Source organism: Herpailurus yagouaroundi, unplaced genomic scaffold, assembly GCF_014898765.1.
Source record: "Herpailurus yagouaroundi ecotype Mexico unplaced genomic scaffold, PumYag 77, whole genome shotgun sequence".
Taxonomy (NCBI): domain Eukaryota; kingdom Metazoa; phylum Chordata; class Mammalia; order Carnivora; family Felidae; genus Herpailurus; species Herpailurus yagouaroundi.
In genome coordinates, this window is record NW_024412388.1 from 58765472 (window position 1) to 58789989 (window position 24518).

Here is a 24518-nt window from a genome sequence, read left to right on the forward strand (position 1 = left end):
CTGGCTACACAGTAAGGGGAAGCTATTTGTGTGGCCTGTTTACAGGTTACTCGGTTTCAAACTGAGCCAGCCTTTCTCCCGGGCTCCGGCGAACCTCTGCCCTGAGGTCACACAGACGCCTCGGTGGCTCTCTGGAGCCAGTATGGCAGCCTCCCGCAGGGCCGGACTCAGGAATTTCGCCCGCAGGGACTAACACCACGTGGACACACTGACTCCCGCTTCACTCCACTTTCAGCACCGGGAAGGGCGGTCCCAACGACGCTCCAGGCAACGCCTCCGCTTCCGGCCAATGAGGAACAGGGGCCGCGTCGGGGCCTTAGCTCATTGGGTCTCTCTGGTTCCGCCTGCGGTAAACGCAAAGCTCCCGGCCGGCTACTAAAGTGTCAGGCACTGAATCGGGGAGCCCGGTTTTTGTGCGCTCGCGGTGGTTCACCCGCCGTTTCTTTGGCTCTCGTTCGTCTAGTCTTGTGTCTCTTTCAGGCCCGTCGTACCAGTTGTCTAGTTTTATCTTCCTCGCCTTCTTTCTCTTTCCCTCCCGCGCAGCTCAGGATGCAGGAAAAAGACGCCTCCCCGTACGGTTTCCAGCCTCGCTTCCAACATTTCGCCACGCAGGCCATCCATGTGGGCCAGGAACCCGAGCAATGGACCTCCCATGCTGTGGTGCCCCCCATTTCACTGTCCACCACGTTCAAGCAAGAGGCTCCCGGCCATCACTCGGTAAGCTGGGTCTGGCTGGGGAGGTGGGTGGATGGGGGTCAGGCGTTGGGCGGGAAATGAGAGATGGCTTATACATAAAAAGGCATGTAAATAATTTATAAGATGGCTTATACAAATTAAAATAAACATTGTGTGTAGCCACTTTGCATCCCCAAAAGATGTTTACTACACCTGTAATCTTCCTTGCATTAAATCTTTGTATTTGATGGTCAAGTGATCACATTTCTTTTGATAAAGCAGGACTGGAAGGAACAGTATGTCCAACTTGCCATGTAGATTTAAACTGAAATTCATGTAATTTTGGGAAATTTGCAGTTCAAAACTGAGGGTCATAACTTTGTTGAATCACTTTCAGCAGCAGAAATTATAAAGACATACTAGGGAGTCAACCAAAAAAAAAAAAAAAAACCCAAAAAACAACTCGGGATCTGATAACTCACCTAGAATCAAGATCATGCCCAATGGCTGTATTGTTATTAATAGTTATTGAGTACTTGCTATGGGCTAGATACAGACTTACACATAGTATATCATATGTATTTCAAGTATGCTCTGGGATAATTCTCACAACAGCCCTAGTGTGAACTAGGTATTCATTTTTCTCAGGAAGAAACAGATTTAAGAGTGTTAAGTAACTATTGCCTAAGGCCACATGGCTAGTAAGTGGTGGAGCTAGGATTCCAACTCTGCTCTAGAACCCTGCTTTTAGACATTAGGCTACACTCTGCTCTACTCCAATAATACTAGTAATAATCTAACCCATTGCATCATTTATGCAGTGAGGCTTAGTGATTAAGAGCACAAATCACCTGGTCTGAGGAGCTAGGTTTGAATTCTAACACCACTTCTTCTGATCTGGGTGACCTTGAGCAAGTTGCTTAACCTATCCAAGCCTCAGGTTAATCCTGAGTAAATGGGTTAATAATAGTATTTACCACATGAATTGTTGATACATATGTTAAGCTTTATCATACATTATAATTGTTCAGTAGGTGGGTATTTCACGGTGTTCACATTCACACTTTCCCCAGGTCAGAGGGCAGGACAGGTATTACACAAGTTTTATACAGAAGGAACTGACCCAGAGTTAGAGATAAATGACTTACAAGGCTCTGAAGGAGGATTCTTTTTGTTACTCCCTTTTGATAACACATTGACGGGATCTTGAAGTATGTAAAATTGCTGAGCTTTTAAGGAAATTGATTAAATAAACCTTGTTAGGTCCAAAGCCTTGATTATATTTCAAAAACCTCTTTATTGTGTTATGTTATATAAATCTAGAAAAATTATTTTAAACTTAACTCTTTGTTTTGTGAGGTAGAATTCTTTTCAAAAAAACCTTTTTTTTTTTTTTTTTAAAGTTTATTTATTTTTGAGAGAGAGTGAAGAGTGTGAGAAGGAGGCTCCAGGCCCGGAGCTGTCAGCACAGAGCCCAAAGGAGGGCTCAAACCCAGGAACCGTGAGATCATGATCTGAGGCAAAGTTGGACACTTAACCTACTGAGCCCCTGTGAGATAGAATTCAAAGAGCATTTCTACAGTTGGTTTAGGATACTTCTAGCTACTGTATTTTGGAATCAAAACGTGTTATAAAATCTGTTTTCCAAGCATGCAGTCTGTTGCTGATGTAGGATTTTGTGAATGTGTGGCTGCCCAATCTTGAGCTCTTGGTGGAAAATTAACCATTTAACTAGATATTAATAATTAAGTATTTTCAGAGAGCCAGCAGGGATGGTAAAATCCAGGTAAAATCCTGTTAATACCTTTAAAAACTCAGTTGAGAGAGCTAAAGACAATCTGAGGAGCTGAATGAGAAGCATCTATTTCTCCTGTTCCATTTGGAAAGCCATAGAATGGGTGAGAGGGTGGGAATTTGCCACTGAGATATACTTCTCCTTCCCTCCCCCCCACAAAAAAAGTTAAATCTCTGCAGTGAATAATTATGGAAACATGGGGTGCCTTTCTGTGGCAGTGGCCACATGAATCCAAACATTTTTTTGTCTGGGGAGTGCAGCTGCAGGTGACATCAAGGAGGTGATGGGAGGGAGGGTGGAGGATATCTTGGAAACCTATAAAATAGGTCAACTCAGTTTGTCAAAAACAAGGAAACAGACAAAGCAACAGAACTTAAAAAAATATATATATGTATATATTATTAATACCTGGGCTCCCAAATCAGAAACCATGTGTTTTGTTATGTGGTATATGAGGCATGGGGAGAAAATTATATTTTTAGTCAGTGTTTACATCCTGGGTTTGAATACTGGCTCTGATGTTCTCCATGGTCTTTGGCTTCACTTTTGTAAAAGCAGAGCGCGAGGATTAAATGAAATGACTAGATGAACATAGCTAGTACGGTGCATGTAAAAGGAGCAAATTAAAAAAATTGTGTGTAGCCACTTTGCCAAGAATTACTCTCCATATTTTCGAGTTGCTCTGGAGAGCCAAGATCTGAACTTTGAGCATTTGTGGGATCTGTTGATAGATTCTTGTAGGTTGCTAAACAGGACTTGTACCACTGATTTCTTAGAAAATGAAATACAGGGTAGAAGTAAGTTTAGTCTGTTTGCTCTGGTGATTCCCTTTTCCTGATGCCCCCAGGTGAACAGGTAAAGGTGAGTCTAACATAGTAATACTACTACTAATAAAAACAACCACTTTTCTAGTAGTTAGCATGTGCCAGTCACCATGGAGCAAATAAATGTATTATACATTACATAGTTTTATCATCACAACAGTTTTACGAATTATTTTTCTGTGTTTTATTCCCATTTTATAGGTACTGAGCTCACTCTAGGAAACGTTAAGTAACTTACCTATTTGGCATACAGCTCATAAGCGGCAGATACCTAATTCTAATCACACTGGCTGCAGCCACAGTATTGTTCCTGTTTAATGGCAAGACATGTCATAACTAAATAATAGAAGTTCATTATGGTAGGATGAACCTGTAGTTGTGGAGGTGGCTGTGTTAGGACACTGATAACTAAACGTAAATCTCTTAGGATTAACTCTCATTTCTTTTCTTCAGGGTTTTGAATATAGTCGTTCTGGAAACCCCACCAGGAATTGCTTGGAAAAAGCAGTGGCAGCACTAGATGGGGCCAAGTACAGTAAGTGATTTCCATTTCAAAGTCTGTGAAGCCTAGAACCCAGTCTTCTCTGTGTAGACAAAATCATAGAGACACAGAATTTTAAATTGGAAAGAAGTAAGGATTAGCTACTTAAAAACTTTTATTTTACTAAGACATTGAATTTTTTTGTCTAAGTTCCCACAGATGGCATGATATGCGTATGTGTAATTATTAGGTAAAAATAAATATGATTAGAGGCAAAATGGCAGAATTTGCCATCTAGTATTTGTGTAAATACACTCTCCATCTGGAGCTGTCAGTGTAAATAGATAAATATTAACTGAGTTTTATAACACTGCCTCTGAGAATATAAACTTTCTGATACTCTGGTTCAGCCACCTGATAATGCTTGAGAATAACATCGGGGAACATTTGCAATACCCAGGTACCCTTGATAATGTGACCTCAGAGATGAGGGATTAACTCCTTGAATCTTTTTTTTTTCATGAGAGGTGTGGATTACCGTTAAATCATCTTTGTACTTTTTATATAAATGTTACTAAATGAGGGCAGAATAGTGAATAGAAAGTAAGAGTCTTCTGAGTTTTCTCATTGCAAGAGTGTAGGGGTTAGAAATCTTAATAAGAGCTGTTGGGATTTTTTGGGGGGATTTCCTTTTGTTTTGGATGAGGGGAGGTTTTTTTTATTATTAATTTTTTAAATTTACATCCAGGTTAGCTAGCGTATAGTGCAATAATTTCAGGAGTAGATTCCAGTGATTAATCCCCAGAATATAACAGCTAGTGGTCATTCCGAGTCTCTTCCTTAATGCCCCTTACCCATTTAGCCCATCTCCCCCACCCACAAACCCTCCAGCAACCCTTAGTTTTGTCCTCTGTATTTAAAAGTCTTATGGTTTGTCCCCCTCCCTGTTTTTATAGTATTTTTGCTTCCCTTCCCTATGTTCATCTGTTTTGTATCTTAAATTCCACATATGAGTGAAGTCATATGATATTTGTTTTTCTTTGACTTACTTCGCTTAGCATAGTATACTCTAGTTCCATCCATGTTGTTGCAAATGGCGAGATTTCGTTCTTTTTGATCACCAAGTAGTATTCTATTCTCTCTCTCTCTCTCTCTCTCTCTCTCTCTCTCTCTCTACCACATCTTCTTTATCCATTCATCAGTTGATGGACATTTGGACTCTTTCCATACTTTGGCTATTGTTGACACACTGTTATAAACATTGAGGTGCATGTGCCCCTTCGAAACAACACTCCTATATCTTTTGGTTAAATACCTAGTAGTGCAATTGCTGGGGTGTAGAGTAGTTCTACTTTTGATTTTTTGAGGAACCTCCAGACTGTTTTCCAGAGTGGCTGCACTAGTTAGCATTAGGGGAGTTCTTTTTAAACACTAAACTTGTACTATAATTTAGTACTGTATGGGGAACATTATTTCCTCCTGTAAGAGGTATAAAGGCTGAGTATTTATATATGTTTTGCCAACAAGTTTTTCAAGTGGGATATAGAAAACATGGTTGTTTTTAACTGGGCTTAAAGTTTAGCCTTCTATATGAATTCATTGCTGGATCACAGGTCTGCTGAGAAGAGAACTGTAATCCCAACCTAAACACTTCTGAGAAGATTTTATAATAATTACATTTTTCAAGTTATTGAATTATCCTTTCTACCATATAGTGATTTTTATCATCACAGTGATGTATTGACATTTTGTCAAGATATTTTCTTTTACAGTGTTTAATGTATACAGTGCCAGGTTTTGTTTTTAAGTTGTTTTCATTATTTTTGTTCTATATGAGATTTCAGGATCATATTTGTTTAAAAGAGATTACACATTAAAAAATCTTCAAAAACTCATATTTTTAGAATTTACCAGATACATCTCAAGTCTGATTTTGAGATATCCATATAAGTTAATGAGTGATCCTATCTTAGCTCTGTTCTTCAGGCTTGACATTTTTTTAGAGTTATTTTTAAACTGTAACTTAATTGGCAATTGGCCTTTAATCTCAGAACTTTGTAAAGAATTATTTCTTTGAAATGTTTAAATTTTATAAAGAAAGCAGAATTATACATTTTGATGTTAAAGATATTTTATCTTTGGGGCACCTCGGTGGCTCAATTGGCTAAGCATCCAGTGCTTGAAATTGGCTCAGGTCCTGATCTCATGGTTCGTGGGATGGAGCCCTGACTTGGACTCTGGTTCCATGCTGACAGTGTGGAACCTGCTTGGGATTCTCTCTCTCTGCCCTTCTCTCTGTCTCTCTTTCTCTCTCTCTCCGTCTCTCTCAAAAGAAATAAATAAACTTAAAAAAAAAAAAAGATACTTTATCCTAAGCAGCAAGGGAATTTGACAATTTTATTAACTGGAGGACTTCTGGTGACTCAGTAGTAATGGCTGTCCTTAACAGCAGAGAGAGGTACATAAAGTAAAGCAAGTAAATACTCTAGGTGTTCTTCAACTTTTAGGTTTAACTTTTTGGCTTACTCTAACTTGGCTTTTATTTTAGGTTTGGCCTTTGCTTCAGGTTTAGCAGCCACTGTGACTATTACCCATCTCTTAAAAGCAGGAGACCAAATTATTTGTATGGATGATGTATATGGAGGTAGGTGACCTCTCTCATTCATGTTGTGTCAACTGATAATGTTAAAGACAATAAAGTAGGTCCAGAATTATATGAACAATGTTACCAGGCTTATTGATTATTTATTATTTTTTAAAGGTGTGAGGGACACCTCCATGCTGGCCCAGACCTGGTAAAGGAAGAGTATAAACATTTAGGATCCATGCTCTGGAACTGCTTATAAGAGAGATTGCTTAATAATAATTTTATTTAGGGGCGCCTGGGTGGCGCAGTCGGTTAAGCGTCCGACTTCAGCCAGGTCACGATCTCGCGGTCCGTGAGTTCGAGCCCCGCGTCGGGCTCTGGGCTGATGGCTCAGAGCCTGGAGCCTGTTTCCGATTCTGTGTCTCCCTCTCTCTCTGCCCCTCCCCCATTCATGCTCTGTCTCTCTCTGTCGCAAAAATAAATAAACGTTGAAAAAAAAATTAAAAAAAAATAATAATTTTATTTAAACTGCTAGAATGAGGATGTTGGACCTGATTTACCTTCTACATATATTCTACTACAGAGAAGATAGTGTTTAAAGAGAGAGTATTCTAGTGTTATTTAGAATTTTTACCTGTAATGAGAATGAGCTATAACCCAGGTCACTCTCAAGGGTTTACCTCTACCCACCCCTGTATCCCTGCCACACACTTAACCTTTTAAGAATCTATCGAAAACTATGGGCTCCCTTCCCCCCAAAAAGTGTACTTAAGATTACACCCAATGTTTATCATTTTAAGTTTAGGGTCAAGAAGTCTTACCTCTTGAAGTCCATCATGGATCTAAATTTAAGAACTTCAAATTTTAAACAATTTCAATGCGAGTAACTTAAAAATAAATAAATAAATGCAAGTTATTTAATGTGGTGGACAGGAAGGTAAAGGAGACAGGTTGCCCTGTAAGCAAGACTGATTTTGTGTTCAAAACAATAGCAAAAATGTAAATATATATATATTCCACATGCTTCCAGATAATTAAAATGAAACTTCTAGAATATTATTTTATCTATCTCCTATTAACAAAAAGTTAAATCTTACTTTTAGTAATCATTTAACCCTCCTAGAAATTTGCCAACTGCTTGGTATTTATGGTTGTTCCCTATGATAGTTTGTTGAATAGAAATTATAAAAATAGCAAACCCTTAGTTGCTTTTATAATGCATTATAAAAACCTCATGGCACACTTAGGTATAAAATCTTGAAAATTGCTGTTGATTTTTAACAATTCTTTACATTCTTTTTCAATCTTACGTTACTTAGGGTTGGTCTTTATAACATCAAAGTTCAGTATATCTTTGGTCATAGAGTATTTTTTTTTTTTTTGCTTGACTAGCAATAATAGAAATTTTTCCTTTAAATTTGCATATGTAAAAATCAGTGTTTATGAAAGAAATTATTTTAGGTTGAATGACTTCTCTCTTTCACTGTAAAACTATAAGCTAGTAGTTTGATTTTTTTGCCTCATTTATCATTAAAGCTTTTAGAACCACATAACAAAAAGATTGAGAAAGTACAAAGAATAATAACCTGTTTTTTTCTATTATCAAAGCATAATCAGACTGAAAATTTATTTTGAACGTTTTACTGACAGTGGTTCAGTCATTTTAAATTTGATTACTACGAAAAAATTGTTGAAAAGATACTGATGCATGCATGCCACTTAATGTTTAAAGAGCAGAGATTGTATGTTTTCAGAAATATTTTCTGCTTCACTTCATGTTCTTGGTGCAGATATCAAGTGTGTTTATTTTGACCCTTTAACTCTTAGTTTAAAATCCAAGCCTTATCTTCTTTATTATACAAGATAGCTAAATTATTTGACCAAAGTAGAATTGTTGATTTTGTTTTTATTTGTGATTGACACTTCCTTATATTTTTAAAGTATTTATACCTATAAGGAATAAACATTTCTCAGTACAGTGTCCTTTCCATTTTGTCTGATTCTCTTCTGCCTCAGGTACAAACAGGTACTTCAGGCAGGTGGCAGCTGAATTTGGATTAAAGATTTCTTTTGTTGATTGTTCCAAAACCAAGTTGCTAGAGGCAGCCATTACACCCGAAACCAAGGTAACTTAGTTAGTTTTCAGTTTTGTCTGTTTTCTGTGTGATGTTGTGTTTTTATAATTTTGTTTACTAGAGGACATAATTTAAATTTGCACAACAAATTTTATTAGAAGCCATTGGAAACCATCAACAAGATTAAGATAGGTCTGGCTTCTCGTGATGTTCAGGAACATGAATTCCATAGCAGGGTTCAAGTTCTAACTCTGTATCATAGTTGGTGTATTATCAGGGGCAAATTATTTAAGCAAAGTCTCAATTTCTTCATTTCCAAAATGGGGATAATTGCACCTGTTTTATAGAAAGGTAGTTGTGTAAAGTAGATGAAGTAAGGCTTATGAAATGCTTAGGATTGTATCTAACACATAAAAACTGTTAAAAAGATTTGTTAGCAAAAGCATACAATTCTGTACTGCATTATCAAGCTGGTACTGGTAACAGTCATCACAGAGATTGGATTGCAGAAAAGGAAGCTTGCCAGACCCAAACCCTCAGCATACTGGCTTTTTAAGAATTCTAAGTGATACTTCAGCAAAATAATAGTTACAAGTAGAGAATAGGCCACAAACAATCTTCAGCCTCCGTCCTGGGAATCTTGTATGCCACCGGAAGGTGTTTTGTGCCTGAGTGAATGGCATATGTGATATTCTTTCTTGGGGCCTCATTTAAATTCTGCATGGGTAAAAGAAGGACCAGTGTCTTTTATAAGTCAGCCTTTTCCAACTTTTTGGTAATGATTAAAAGGTTTCAGTTGTATCTAAGATTATGTTGTGGTGAATGCTAAAAAACGAAAACCTTTTCTCACACAAATTATTACTTTGAAGATTAACACAGGGGTGAGCTTTGAGTGATTAAGGTTTGTTTTCAAAGGAACTTGTTTTTTATCTTGCTTAGGAGAAAAGATACTTATTAAAATAGCTGGTCTGAGTCTTTCTAAGGGAGGAAAGCAAATTGTGAGTATGTTAATTCTTGTCAACAGAACTTTATGTAGTGGCTCTTTACTGACTTGAATTAATACATTTTCCCCCCTGAAATATCTGCCTCGTCATATGAAGTAGATTTTTCAAGTCCCTGTAAAATCAACTTGGTATTTATTTACTTATTTTTATTTTAACTAATTTTTTATTGGGAATGGGAGTAATAAATTCTTACCCAAAGTATTTTTTTTATTTTTAAAATAATTCAATTCTTAGAGAATATGCATTAACTCCCTTATCTTTTCCCTGGTAAAACTCTTGAGTCAGAAGAATACTGACTGAACTAGATATCTTGCTCATTTACATAGTAATAAAGAATCATTAACCCCTTTAAAAAGAAAGCCATAGGTAATGTCATTTAATGCAATGGCATCTTGTTTAATAAACAGAATTCTTTTCTTTGGTCTTTTCAATCACTATCAAGCATCTACTATTCAGTGCCTGAATTGCCCTAAGTTTTGGGGTATGATACTGTCTCTTAAATGAGCTGTGAGCAGGTTTTCTGTTGTGTGTAACTTCTCTCCTTTACTTTAAAACCCATGCTGTTCAAGTTCTGGATACTTATTTTACAGTTTCTAATGCATATGGCACTTTTTAAGTTAATATTTAGAATATGTTTGATAGCTTAGGGGTAGTTCTCCTTAATGAAAATTCTAGGCTGTAATAATCTTAGTGTTCTGTGTTATTTACCTTTGAGAACAAAATTCCTAGACACTGAACTATGTCTTTGAAATTCATCCTCTTTATAATGGAAAGTAATTTAACTTGAGCACTTTTCTGCTTCTATGTAACATGATCTCATTTGATCTTTATAACAACTCCATAAGATAAATATTATCAACCCCATTGTACAGATGTAAAATTTGAGGAATATGGAGGGTAAGTTACTTAGCTATGACTTTTCAGAAATTAATGGGTCCTAGGATTCAGATTCAAACCTTGCAACTTCATCACCCACACTCTTCCACTGTAGTCTGCCAGATGGTTACAATATATGAGATGTATGTTTGTGCAGTGGATTGTTATAAACTATTGTCATTTATTGAATTGTTTTAGCTTGTTTGGATTGAAACCCCCACAAACCCTAACTTGAAGATGATTGACATTGAAGCCTGTGCACATACCGTCCATAAACACGGCGACATAATTTTGGTCGTGGATAACACTTTCATGTCGGCGTATTTCCAGGTAAATGAAAATAAATTTTTTGGCATTATTAGTAGACCACACAGATACCTGTAACTAGGAAAGGAAAGACTTGCTTCCATTAAAATCATTATCAAACTCATGGAATATAATCATAGTTCTTGATTACACAAAAAATTAAAATTGGACCCTTCTAGGGACGCCTGGGTGGCTCAGTCGGTTGAGCGTCCGACTTCGTCCCAGGTCATGATCTCATGGTTCGTGAGTTTGAGCCCCGTGTCGGGGTCTGTGCTGACAGCTCAGAGCCGGGAGCCTGCTTCGGATTCTGTGTCTCCCTCTCTCTGCTCCTCCCCTGCCCACACTCTGTCTCTCTCTCAAAAATGAAGATTAAAAAAAATTTTTTTTAATTGGACCCTTCTGCCATTAGTTGATATCTTTTGAAACCGAGGTTAATATGTGGTATGGGACTTTGTGTGTTTTAAATGTCTTAATTAAAGCTTTTAAGTTCTCTTAGAATGTGTAAACTCTCTGAAGAGCTGACCTTATGTGATTTTATCTGTCAGTGCTTTATAAATAGTAGGGACTTCAATGTTTATGTGCTGGTTACAAGTCGGTTATATTATTTTTTATATATATGGTGTGACTGAAAAACAGGTATGTTATATATTTAATGTATGTATTATGTGTTTATTTTTTAATATATTATTAAAATATATAATTAAATCTTAAGCTATATAATTTAATGTATATTTAAATGTACTACATTATATATATATACATATATATATATATATAAAATGCATTATATAATTAAACCTGGCTAACCTTCCAAATAAATGGAAAACACAGGCTATACTTCATGACATCTCAGTGTATGTCACACATATTATTTCTCCACTTTCCTCCTTTCTAGTTTCTCTTCTTTCAGTGCCTCAGTGTCCAGCTCTTTATAGCTTTATTTATTTATACCTTATTTATATTATGAATTTCTTTATTTTTTTAAATTAAATTTTTTTTTTTGGAGAGAGGGAGAGTGTGTGTATGTACACACATGAGCAAGTGAGGGGCAGAGAGAGAGGGAGAGAGAGAACCCCAAGGAGGCCCTACACCCAGCACTGAGCCTGACTTAGGGTTTAATCTCATGAACTATGAGATCATGACCTGAGCCAAAATCAAGAGTTAGACACTTAACTGACTGAGCCAGCCAGGCATCCCAGCAGTGCTCCTTTTAAGCTATCTCTTTTCCTACCCCACCCCCCTCAAGCCCTCCCATTCACCCTTCATTCCTTTTCTTCTTCTTCCTACTTTTTTCCATATTCTTCTTTCTGTTTTGCTCCTTTTGGTAGATCATCTAGGGATCTCCTTACAATTGACTAGTTGTCTGCCCTTTTCCCACATGTTCTCTCTCTTTCCTTGGAGTAGCCCAATCTGTTTCCTTTCCTTATTAGGAGCTTACCTTCTCCTTGCTCTTTCCTTCCTGCTTGTACCTTATGCTCATTCTTAAAGCACTTCCTGCAGAGTTTCTGAAAGCCCAGCTCACTTTCTGCTACTCTTAAATTAGGCAGATGTTTATAGCCAATTGTTTATACTTGCCCCCTTTTGTTCTGGGTCCCTGAAGTTGGCGCAGGCTGCTGCCTTCATGTGACTGGCCGATTTCCTGGGAGTTTATATAAACCTGTTCTTCACCTTCTTCTGTTTTAGTGAGAAGGCACTACCATATTTTCTTTTCTTTTCCTCAAACATGTTTCCTGGCTACATTGATTGGATAGCTTCATGGGCCACCTACATTTGGCTCACGATATATCTTTAGCTTCTTCTTGTATCAGGTAAAACAGTCTGTTTCCAAGTGGAAAGCTCCTGGAGTTCTCTATTTGTCCCAGGTGATTTTCACTCTTGGATTCTTTATCCCAACTTCTTACCCCATATACTACTTACACTAGGCCAGTTAACACAGCATAGCATTGCTCTAGCTGAGTCACATTAAGTCCTGTATATTCCCATGGAGACTACATGAATTGTTTTAGCCTGGGCCTGCCCAGATTACTCATCACGCCTGGCCCTTTTTTTCGCTATTACTGTCACTAAAATAGGTCCAGTCTTTCTACCTTTCTGAAGCCCACATCACATTTCCTCATGCCAGGGACTGCAGTTTGCTCCATTTCAACCTGGATTCATTCCAGTTGAGTTAATCAGAATCATGTTGTCCATAAAGAACTGCATGTCTTAATTCCATGAATCAAATCTTCTGAAGAGGTCCTCTCATTATTTTACTCTCCTGAAAACGATACATTCTCCTTCCCTACTTTTTGTCTTCTGGATCTTCTATAAACGTCACAAAAGGCAAAATGGACATACCAGCATAAAGTTTCAGTGTTTCAGGATAGAACCTCTAGATCCATGTAGTCGGGGTGTGAGTGCCAGCTTTCCCAGCTTTTTAATCTGAGTGATCTGTTTTGTTTTTCTTAGTCCTTTTTCCTCATCTGTACAATTTGAATCTTAAGGTACTTATTTTATTGATCCGGGTAAAATATTTTGTACTGTGCTTCCCTGGGATAGGTAAAGTATTAACATGGTTCTTAGCACATATTAAGCTCAACAGGTGTTAGTTATTGGTCTTCATTTTTCCTTTTCTTTTGACCAGAGTTTATGGAATGTTAGCATTGGAAGAGACCATCATCTAGTTTGACTCCCATCACTTTGAAGATGAGCAAACACCTATGTAGAGAGTGCTTTGAGTAATACCAGATTTAAAATACCCTGTTTTTGAAATACCTCAAATGAAAAAGCCCTATAGCCCCCTTATAGTAACACCTTCCAAAGACTAAACAACTGGTGAGGTTAATTAATACACACACACACACACACACACACACACACACACATGCCTACACTTTCTTTTACAGAAAATGTAAATGTGAATAGGCTTCTGGCTGGCTGAGTCAGTAGAGCTTGTGACTCTTTTTTTTTTTTTTTCAACGTTTATTTATTTTTGGGACAGAGAGAGACAGAGCATGAACGGGCGAGGGGCAGAGAGAGAGGGAGACACAGAATCGGAAACAGGCTCCAGGCTCTGAGCCATCAGCCCAGAGCCCGACGCGGGGCTCGAACTCACGGACCGTGAGATCGTGACCTGGTTGAAGTCGGACGCTTAACCGACTGCGCCACCCAGGCGCCCCAGAGCATGTGACTCTTGACGTCAGGGTTGTGAGCTCAAGGCCCACAGTGGGCATAGAGCTTACTTAAAAAAAAAAAAAAAAAAAGAGAATGTATAAATGGAAAGATGCTGATAATATATTGTTTAGTGAATAAGTTGATTGTAACTTTAACTCTCGCTATAAACAAAGACATTTTAAGACTAAAGGATTGATTTGCAGGAAAGTTGGGTGAGGGAAAACAATCCAAACAACTTTCTTACTAAGTGACTTTACACTTGGCACAACTGGTACAATAAAAGAGTAATTAAGAGTCAAGATCATGGCACATCAAGTGAATAATTACAGCATACATTATAAGGTTTTAATGATCAAAGATCTAAGCATATTAGTTTTATACTCACTTGATGAAACAGTTGCTGAATGTTTATGTCAACTACTTTTGTGTTTACTGTGTCATAAAATGCCAGCATCTCTGCATTATAAATTTAGTAATACACTTAGGGCCAGCTAGCAACTGCTCTAAAGAAACAAGTTCGGGAGACCAGTTGACCTGAGTTTATCTGCTATTTCCTGAAAATTTGTCCTTTTTGGATTGAATACTGGGTCCAATACTTTGTATTTTTATTTGGTGGGAGGGAGAAAGGGAAAAGATAGCATCAGAGATCCTGGAAAATTTTAAGACGCATGTGTTTTTGAAAAGTTAGACTGGGAATGAAATTTACAATAGCAAATAAGCATGTAATGAAGCATATTTTCAAGTGCTTTAGCATTGAAAATGAAAATCTTTTGTTCCTTTCAGCGGCCTTTGGCTCTGGGAGCTGATATTTGTATGTATTCAGCAACAAAATACATGAATGGTAAGACATAGTCTATACTTTGAGTGTTCCTTTCCATGGATACATGATAATACCATAGGGTTTGATATTTTGATATTTTTTTCTTCTATTCTGGTTTTCTCTGTGACTCATGTAGAAAGTAAAAAAATTATACTTTGGTTAAATATGAGATTCCATTTTATAGCAGACAAAACTATGCTCATGACTTATGAACAGAGGATTGAAATTTACTAAAAAATGTTACATTTTTATCCTACTGACAGCTTAAAAAGAAACATTTAATTTTTATATGATTTTTATTTTATTATTATAGGTATAGCTTTTGGTACTATCAAATTGAACACAGTTTATTTAAACTTATTCTATCATTTTCCAAAAGAGTTTTTTCAAGTGAAAGTCATATTTTAGAAATTCCAGAATGAAGAATAGACGTGCATTGTTTTTAACTTCAAGGTTTTTGTTTTGTTTTAGGCCACAGTGATGTTGTAATGGGCTTAGTGTCTCTTAATTCTGAGAGCCTCCATGATAGGCTCCGCTTCTTACAAAATTGTAAGTACTGAAAAGTCCAGAATTCCCCTTAACCCCTCAGAGGGACTACATTTGATAATTTGTGTTTCCACTAAATGTTGAGAAGTGATAGCTTTCTACTAAATTAGGAAGAAATGAGATGTGGGGGAGAAAGATTCTGAGTTTTAAAGGAAAGTAGAAAAATTGGGATATAAAAATATAGTTAGATCATAGCAGGGCTTTATAACATGATTCAAGGGATCAATTTTGTTATTTTTCAAATCCATGTTAATTTTGACTGTAATTGGGTAAAGCCCACATGAATTTTTCATTTTCAAACTTACTAGATTTGTTTTTAAATAAAACCTTTGGAATAATGGCTTTCTTATACTATACCTTTTATATCTAGAATGGTGGTTAATTTTAAATAGCACTTAATATGTGAATTTATATTTTTCAACAGATGTCTAAACACATGTCCTGTTTGGATAGTTTAGTTATCTCAAGTATAGGTAAGGGTTTATTTGAAGACACTTCGTTAACCATTGCAATTTGACAGATAAGAGAGAAACATAATTAGGAATAAAAATGCCTCCCTAGGAAGTAAGTATTAAAGTAAAACAAGGAAGCACCAAGGAGGAAAAGCAAAACTTATTGCTTGATAAATTCCTTTCATTTATATAAAGTAGAGGCGAGGTATGTACCCTGGAGGCATATTAACTCCTAGGCTGCTTTAGACAAAAGCTAAATAGAATGCTAGAAGAACATTCAGTAACAATAGGAGCTGAACTGCTATTTTTCTCTACTTTTTCAAAGAAATGTGAGGTTAAACTATGTGCACTATGTCATTTAATCAAAGCCATAGGATTATTTACTTCATATTTGAAAAGTTCATATTGTGTTCATGTGTAGTTTGGAGGATATTCATTTCCCCTCTCATTTTAAAGCCCGTTTCTGGGCCACCTGGGTGGCTCAGTCAGCTAAATATCCAACTTCAGCTCAGGTCATGATCTCAAGGTCTGTGGGTTCAAGTCCCATGTTGGGCTCTGTGCTCACAGCTCAGAGTCTGGAGCCTGCTTCAGATTCTGTGTCTCCCTTTCTCTCTGCCTCTCCCCCACTCATGCTCTGTCTCTCTCCAACTCTCAAAAATGAATAAATGTTAAAAAAAAATTTAAAAAGCCCATTTCTTTGAGCATAATTTTTTTTAATGTTTATTTTTTTTTGAAAGAAAAAGCATGAGCAGGGGAGGGGCAGAGAGACAGGGAGACATAGAATCCAAAGCAGGCTCCAGGCTCAGAGCTGTCAGCACAGAGCCTGACACGGGGCTTGAGCTCACAAATGGTGAGATCGTGATCTGAGCCAATGTTGGACACTTAACCAACAGAGCCACTCTGGCGCTCCTCTTTAAGCATAATTTATACTTCATTCTCATGCTTCTGATTGGATATATTAATTCCCCCCCGAGAAGTCAAACATTGGCCTTTGTAGCTGGCTTCTCAGAGACACAATGATGAAAAAGAGTGAGAGAATCTTCTGGGTCTCTCCCACCTTTCAGACTAACCCAGAATATGTTCATTTTCCAGCTCTTGGAGCAGTTCCATCTCCTGTTGACTGTTACCTCTGCAATCGAGGTCTGAAGACTCTACAGGTCCGAATGGAGAAGCATTTCGAAAATGGGATGGCAGTTGCTCGGTTTCTGGAATCTAATCCTAGGGTAGAAAAGGTTATTTATCCTGGTACGTTAATGAGACTCCTAGGGTTTCATGGGCAGGCTCTGTGGTGGGTCTGGTGGCGAAGAAGATAGACCTGATCTGTGGCCTTGTGTTGCATATAGTCTAGTGGCTGCTTGGATGTTAGGAAATTGATTTTATGTGTTAGATGTTCCTGTGATGGCCTTTAGCTTGGAAGTTTGTGTTTATTCCAAGATTACACCATTTTACTTTTCAGTTGATTTGCTTATAGTCTTGTCAGTCAACTATTTTGCATTAGCTCTAACTTTTATCTGATTTAGGTTGGGGCTTGATATTCGTCAAATTCAGACTTGATACTTATGTACCAAAATTCCCCCAAAGCTCTCTTGCTTTTTGAATTTTTTCACCTCTGGCATCATCTAGAATGCTCATGTGGAGTTAGCAGACTTCTGTATTACTCTTTGAATTTATTTTATTTAAATTGTGGTGGTCTTAAGTAAATAGTTATTTTAAACCCTTTGAGGTATTTGCCATATAGTTTGGGTGGGCAGGAGAATTAAGCCTGATTCCTGCCCTCAAGGAGCTTAGGTAAGCCAAGACAGAACTACATATGTACCCTAGGTAAAGAGCTGTTGACTGGTGTATATTTTAAATGGAAGGAGGGAGAAAAGTTTTGGGCTGTGTCTTGAAGAATGGGTAGCACTTGTTAGAAGGGCATGAACAGGCATTCAGATTCATTCAGTGAATGAATGCTTATCAATTGCCAACTACGGACCAAGCTTTGTACTAGGAACTGGGATCCAATTATTAACAAAAGAAATGGATTTCTCCACACGGAGCTAGTCTGGTGGATAAGACAGATGTTAAGCAAGAAATTAAAGAATGATATAAGTAACAGAGTGGCTGGGGTAATCAGTGTAAAGAAGGCCAATGTAGCTCCAGCATGGAGAGGGTAGAAAAGATAGGTCAAAATGAAGCCAGAGACATAGAGACAGGGGCCAGAACAAGTCGTCAGATGTGACCATGGCATAAAGCTCATTATTAGGCTTATTTGCAGTTTGCTTTGGCAAACAGTGATTTTTTTTTTTGTCCTGAAATTACATGTTTGACTATAAATAAGACTTTTATTATGCCTCATGATTATAGGACTGCCCTCTCATCCCCAGCATGAGCTGGCAAAGCGTCAATGCACAGGCTGTCCAGGGATGATCACCTTTTATATTAAGGGCACTCTTCAACATGCTGAGACTTTTCTCAAGAACCTAAAGGTAAACTTTCAAAAGAGATATTTAAATCATAGAGGTAGGGGCTCCTGGGTGGCTCAGTTGGTTGAGTGTCCGACTCTTGATTTTGGCTCAGGTCATGATCTTATGGTTAGTGGTATCGAGCCCCGCATTGGGCTTTGCACTGGCGGTGTGGAGCCTGCTTGGGATTCTCTCTCTCTCCCTCTCTCTCTCTCTACTCCTCCCCTGCTTGCACATGCATGCTCTCTCATTCTCTCAAAATAAATAAACATTTAAAAGTAAATAAGTAATAGAGATAAATTACAGCAGTTCATTATCTGTCATTTCCACCCAACTCGGATTAATGTTTTTGTACCTGCAAGTCACACCCACAAACCTCCTTATCATGAAATGCATTGGGTTGGAAAATGACTTTGGCTCAGTAGCAGATATCTGAATATGTTTATTTACTTAACTCTCGAGTCATAGCCATGAACTCGAGAGAGACAGAATGTTCTGATGCATTGGTTTTTCAAATTTATTTTAAAAATTCACTTTTAAAAATTCACTTTCAAGTGAAATAGTACATGAAACTTCAAATTAATGTGTGGTCAGGGCACTGCACAAAGGCTATTCTGAAATCCAGCCTACGAAGGGCTTTCTAAACCCTGTGCCTCCCGGCTGCGTCTGCCTGTGGTGAAGGAAGGGAGGCCTTTGTCTAATTTTCAAGGTAGCAGGGGGCTCTCAGGGGCCCTGGGAGAGAGGTCTATGTAACTACATACACTGGGCTTACAGAGCTCATGCAGCAGACTCTGAGTTTTAAATACTGCAAGTCAATGAATAGGCTGCTGCCAGATTAGTCAAAGCCTACTGGTAACTAACAGTTGTACTAAAAGCAGAAAGATAGCATATATCTAATTAAATATGGTTATGAGAGTAATTTTAAAATATTTGTAAAATTCTATGACACTATAACACTAAATAAATACAAAAACAGGTTTTTTTCCCTTCTACTCCAGGAGGCAGTTAAATGGATGTATTAATTTAGTAAGTGATATATACTAACAAGTAAACGTATGTAACTTGGTAGACATATAGAGGTTTTATTTAAGAGTAACCACAGAACTAGGTCTCAAATGCAATAATTCTGAGGTTTTAGGGCTCATGTTAATTATTACTTAAGTATAGGACCAAATTAGGAAGGTATGGGAGATTCACTTTCCTCAACTTCTAATGTTTTATAAGTCTGCACATAATATGTCTAATGGGTGAAATCAGTGTTATGGATTTTATTTTCATTTTTTTCTCTGGGTTTCCTGCCCGACTGGTGTTTTCTTCATAATCCCCATTTTTCACCGTCTGTCCAGGGCCATTCTATTAAAAACATTTAGTTTTGTAGTTTTATTTTAGTGAAAGATCTAAACGAATGTTTTCTTTGCCATAGTTATTTACTCTGGCTGAGAGCTTGGGAGGATACGAAAGTCTTGCTGAGCTTCCGTGAGTATATTTCTGTTTTCTCCGTGTTTTAACTTTGATGTCAGCTTTAACAATTGTTTAGAAAAAGAGTGTGGTAAAATCAGGAATAATTCAACATATTGAACAATAAGGGGTGCCTGGGTGGCTCAGTTGATTAAGCATCTGACTTCAGCTCAGGTCATGATGTCACAGTTCGTGGGTTCGAGCCCCATGTCGGTCTCTGTGCTGACAGCTCAGATCCTTTGGATTCTGTGTCTCCCTCTCTTCCCCTCTGCTGCTTGTGTGCGTGCTCTTTCTCAAAAATAAATAAACAGTAAAAAAAATTTTTTTTTAAAAAGATACTGAACAATAAGAACAGCATCTTGGTATCTAATCAGAATGGACTCTTAACCCAATAGAATGGAGACCCTGATAAAATCTCAGTGAGCTATATGTATCCCCGCCCGCACCCAATGTTGCTTCCTTCCCCCTTCAGCCTGAAGGCGATTCCAGGGGACTTGTATCTTAGGACCTCTGAGCTCTGACTGTTCTATCCCACTCCACTCTAGAAGGGAGGTTGGAGACTTTGTATTGGAAGGGCTGATTTCAGGGCGCCTGGGTGGCTCAGTCAGTTAAGCATCTGACTCTTGTTTTCAGCTGGGATCATGATCTCATGGTTCATGGGATCGAGCCCCATGTCAGACTCTGCACTGATAGTATAGAACCCGCTTGGGATTCTCTCTCCCTCTCCTTCTGCCCCTCACTCTCTCCCTCTCTCTCTCTCAAAATAAATAAACTTTAAAAAAAGAATATATTTAAAAAAAAAAAAAGGGCAGATTTCAAATCTCCTTGAAATGTTGAAATGGGGACTGTGTCTCTGATAAAGTACCTCCATGCCCTCGATGGTCAGAGGAGGGCCCTACTAGATACTATTATTTTCTGTTCCTCTGGGTAAACCCTGAATGACTTCCTGTTATTTGCAAGACAGACCCCAAATTTAACTTGGTGTTCTTGATCCAGTCAATTCATCTTAATTTTATCAAAGCACTAGAGGATGTTAGAATGTGCAGCCTGAGATCCATCAGTCCAACAACTTATTTTATAGACAAGGAAACAAAGGTTCAGCAAGTTTTGCTGATTACTCCTAACATGGGAAAATGTTAGCAACTCTTGAAACTTCCCATGGAAACAGTGAGAGGAGGTAAAAGCAGCCTGGATCTGGGTTTGAGACTTGCCCCACCAATTACTTCACCTCTAAGTTTTCAGTGTTTTTCATCCATAAAATGTGATTGATAATTAAAATAATAATTGCCATTTATTGATTACCTGTCCCTCCTAGCCTTCCTGAGCTGTGTCCTGATTTTATTATGTGTCACTCTGCCCACAGATTGTAATTATTGCAGTGGTGATTCACCATCATTACCTAATAGTTATCAAGTGTACTAAATGTCCCTGGTATGTTTCTGTGTTTCAATTTTCATAAACATTTCTGGAATAACAATGTTCTGGAAGCACTGTGTTGAGGAGTGTCAGGGATTGCCAAAATTTAGGCACATTTGCTGCCCTGCCCTCTCACAGTAAGTAGTTTACAGTTTCTGGGAAGAGTCAGGCAGTTTCACAGAAAGTTAAAAAAAAAAATCTATGATGCCCAAATAATTGTTCAAATAATTAAGATAACAAAAATAGGTTTTTGTGAGTCTTCAAGAAGATGCCTGCTAGTAAGTCTGGATGCACAAGAGGGCACACTCCGCATATGAAATTGGGTTATTTTTCATAGTAAAGAAATGTGTATTACTTTAGGTCTCTCTTAAAAATAGAGCCCTCTTGATTTATTTGGGGATTTGGTTTAAAGTTGCTTGGCCCTCAGATATTCCAGCTACGCCATAACCTCAATGCCTGCCAGTGGACGAGTGAATTTAGGTCAGGGCTTGTCTGTTCTATCCTCCTCCTTCTGTGACTCCCAATCACTGCAATGACTACAGCATTGCAAAAAGGGAGGGAGGAAGCGAAGCCAATGTGCACAGCCTTGGTCTGCCAGCCTGACAACACATATTCACTCCATGGCCTCAGAAAAGTTACCGATGCTCTCTTAATCTCTCCTGTCCTGAGTTGTGAAATGTAGATAGCACTGTACTCAGCTCTTAGGGTTGTTATGGAAATATGGGGAAAAAAATATCCCAAACCCCAATGCCTTGATTCATAGCAGGTGCCCCATAAATGTCACCTATTACCAGGAATTACTATTTTTTATTAGGCATCTAATACACTCCATACTTGTACATTTACACTTGTAAATGCTTTATATGTGTTTCTTCTATTAATGACTATGCCAAACTTTGAAATAGGTGTTATATCCAATGTGTATTCATTTTTTAAAAATGAGTTAATGCACACAAATGACCTCATAGAGTACCTGCCTTATGGTAAACATATAATAAGTGATAGCTATTATTTTTTTAAATTTTTTTTTGATGTTTTTATTTATTTTTGAGACAGAGAGACAGAGCATGAGCGGGGGAGGTGCAGAGAGAGAGGGAGACACAGAATCTGAAGCAGGCTCCAGGCTCTGAGCTGTCAGCACAGAGCATGACGCGGGGCTCGAACTCACAGATTGTGAGATCATGACCTGAGCTGAAGTCAGATGCCCAACTGACTGAGCCACCCCGGTGCCCCGCTATTATTATTTTAGATAAGGACATCGATGCTGAGGACAAGTAACTTTTACAAGCCCACTCAGCCAGTGTGTGGAGGGACTGATTGATTCATGCATAGGTCTGTTGGTCTCAGAGGCCTAAGTTCTTATTTTTATGTGTATACTCTCTTTTAAGGAATTAAAAGCCTGAAAAGTCAACATTTTAAGAAGGGTGTTTGCATGTAGACCTTCAGTAGAGTGATAAAAGAAGATACTCATTTACGTTGACCACGTCTGAGATTTTCTATCCATGGATCTGAAGTGAGACAGGACAAAGCAACTAAGGCATTGATTTTGCGGGTAGAAGCATTTTTTTGCAGGGAAAGGATGAGTATTGGTGACAGTGTATGTATGTAGGGCTCAGCAAGGCTACAAGCCTCTCTCCTCCATGATGCCTCCGCCCACAGGTTTCTCCCTCCTCTGAATTCTGGCAATCCTTACTGTCCATACTTGTTTGGCATTTGCTGCAGACTGTTCTGTTCCATGAATTGTCATCATCTTTAGCTTCTGCTTTGTTATCTAGAGTGGAGAAAATATCTCCTTTTTTTGGTTTCCCAATTCTTATTATAGTGCCTGACCTTTAGGTAGGTGCTTTAGCTTTACACATGTTGATGATGATGGGTTGCTAGGTAGTTTTGAAAATCCTTTCAAGCCACTACATTCATAGGATATGTGCTGGAATTCCTAATGCTCACTGCTGGCCACTGCTGGTGTTCCTGGGTTGACTTTCCCTGATCAGCCTCATAAGGTGCCATTCTGGATTAATCCATTGATTCAGAGGGAATTAATTCTGGCTGGCTCTCAGTCCAGTGGACCCTCCATAAATCTAGCTGCTTGGTCATGGGATTTATGACTTGGTCAAAGCCTCATTCAGGCAGGTGTTAAAACGCATGCACTGGAGGCTGTTTTTCCCTCCTGCATGGGAGTGCTTGATTGGCACCTTCAGTGTCTGGATTGAGAACACTGATGGTGTAAAAACAATAAAATCTTCGTTTTCACTTAATGACTAGAAAAGATAATTTTCACAAATTTTTTTTTTGCCTGTGAAAAATTATAGACATATGAAGAATTTGGCATCTAGAGTAGAAAAAAGTGGAAGATAATTGTAATTTGTTAATAAGATACAATATAGTGATCTAAAATTTGCTTATTCTTTCTTTTAGGGCAATCATGACCCATGCATCAGTGCCTAAGAGCGACAGAGATGCCCTTGGAATTAGTGACACACTGATTCGCCTCTCTGTGGGCTTAGAGGATAAAAAAGACATACTTGAAGATCTAGATCAAGCTTTGAAGGCAGCAGTAAGTTTAATTATTTTGGGGTGTTTGTGTGCCTCATCTTGGAGGGGGTGGGCACTGTTTTCTAGAGTGGCCTCACTGTAAACTCTAAAGGTTTCTTCTCTTCCTACAATAGACAGGGAACTCAGTAGAAGGGCAGATTTTAAAAATGGTAGTATTCAGGGCGCCTGGGTGGCTCAGTTGGTTAGGTGACCGACTTTGGCTCAGGTCATGATCTCACGGTTCACAGGTTCCAGTCCCGCATCGGATTCTGTACTGACAGCTCAGAGCCTGGAGCCTGCTTTGGATTCTGTGTCTCCCTATCTCTTGGTCTCTTCCCCACTAGTGCTCTGTCTTTCTCTCTCTCTCCCAAAAATAAAATAAACATTAAAAAATTTAAAAAAAAATGGTAGTATTCAGAAAAGAGTCCTTAGAAGAAGTGAAGTCTCTGCCTGTGGGTCTAATAACATTTTTCTTGTGCACTTTTAATACAGCACCCTCCAAAGGCAGGTCATAACTAGCATTCCTGGACTGCTAGTAGAAGTTGCTTCCTGAGAAGGTCAACTCTGCGTAATCAAATGGACAATTAAAGAGCCTTTGCAGGATTTTCAAGTGAAAATTTTAAGGCACCTCATTACCTTTCACAGCTGTAACCTTACAGGGATCATCCTTGTTAAAAACAGTTTCCTCTTTCTCTTGTTGTAATTGACAGGTCAATTCTGTTATTCTCTTTTTGATAATTTTGGTATGCATTTCCCTCTGAAGGAGGTGAGATTTGTGCTGCTTTTTGGGATTGTGATCTTTTTTTCATAGCTTAAGGTTTATATTGATCATGTTTACAATATAGTGATAATTCATTTTTGATGTTTTTCTGAAGAATTTAAATTATTAAATGAATGTTCTTAAATCAAGTGTGATTTTTGCATATTGTTGAAAACAGCACTTAAAGCAATGGTTTACACTTAATTACCATAAGCCAAAAATCAAATACTTGAGAAGCCTACTGTGAAATTCTGCTGATTTAACGTTGTACTTACTATTTAAAAAAATAAATAAATCTAATTATCAAATGCATC

At 38.0% G+C, this 24518-nt stretch overlaps 1 protein-coding gene across 1 annotated transcript; it reads left to right on the forward strand.

Moving 5' to 3' along the window:
• Positions 1-352: 352 nt before the first annotated feature.
• On the forward strand, positions 353-24516 carry CTH (cystathionine gamma-lyase). Its single transcript, XM_040470625.1, has 12 exons — positions 353-717; positions 3748-3829; positions 6324-6419; positions 8379-8488; positions 10516-10647; positions 14560-14617; positions 15068-15145; positions 16687-16839; positions 17941-18062; positions 19462-19514; positions 23328-23466; positions 23937-24516. Exons 1-12 carry the CDS (start codon positions 550-552, stop codon positions 23961-23963), a joined length of 1218 nt encoding a protein of 405 aa, XP_040326559.1. The 5' UTR covers positions 353-549; the 3' UTR covers positions 23964-24516.
• Positions 24517-24518: the final 2 nt, after the last annotated feature.

Bases quoted from the DNA above. Each gene is read 5' to 3' on its own strand.
- CTH (XM_040470625.1), top strand. From the start codon at position 550: ATGCAGGAAAAAGACGCCTCCCCGTACGGTTTCCAGCCTCGCTTCCAA. The intron at 10,648-14,559 runs GTAAATGAAAAT...TGTTCCTTTCAG, and splicing joins TCATGTCGGCGTATTTCCAG to CGGCCTTTGGCTCTGGGAGC. The intron at 15,146-16,686 runs GTAAGTACTGAA...TTCATTTTCCAG, and splicing joins GCTCCGCTTCTTACAAAATT to CTCTTGGAGCAGTTCCATCT.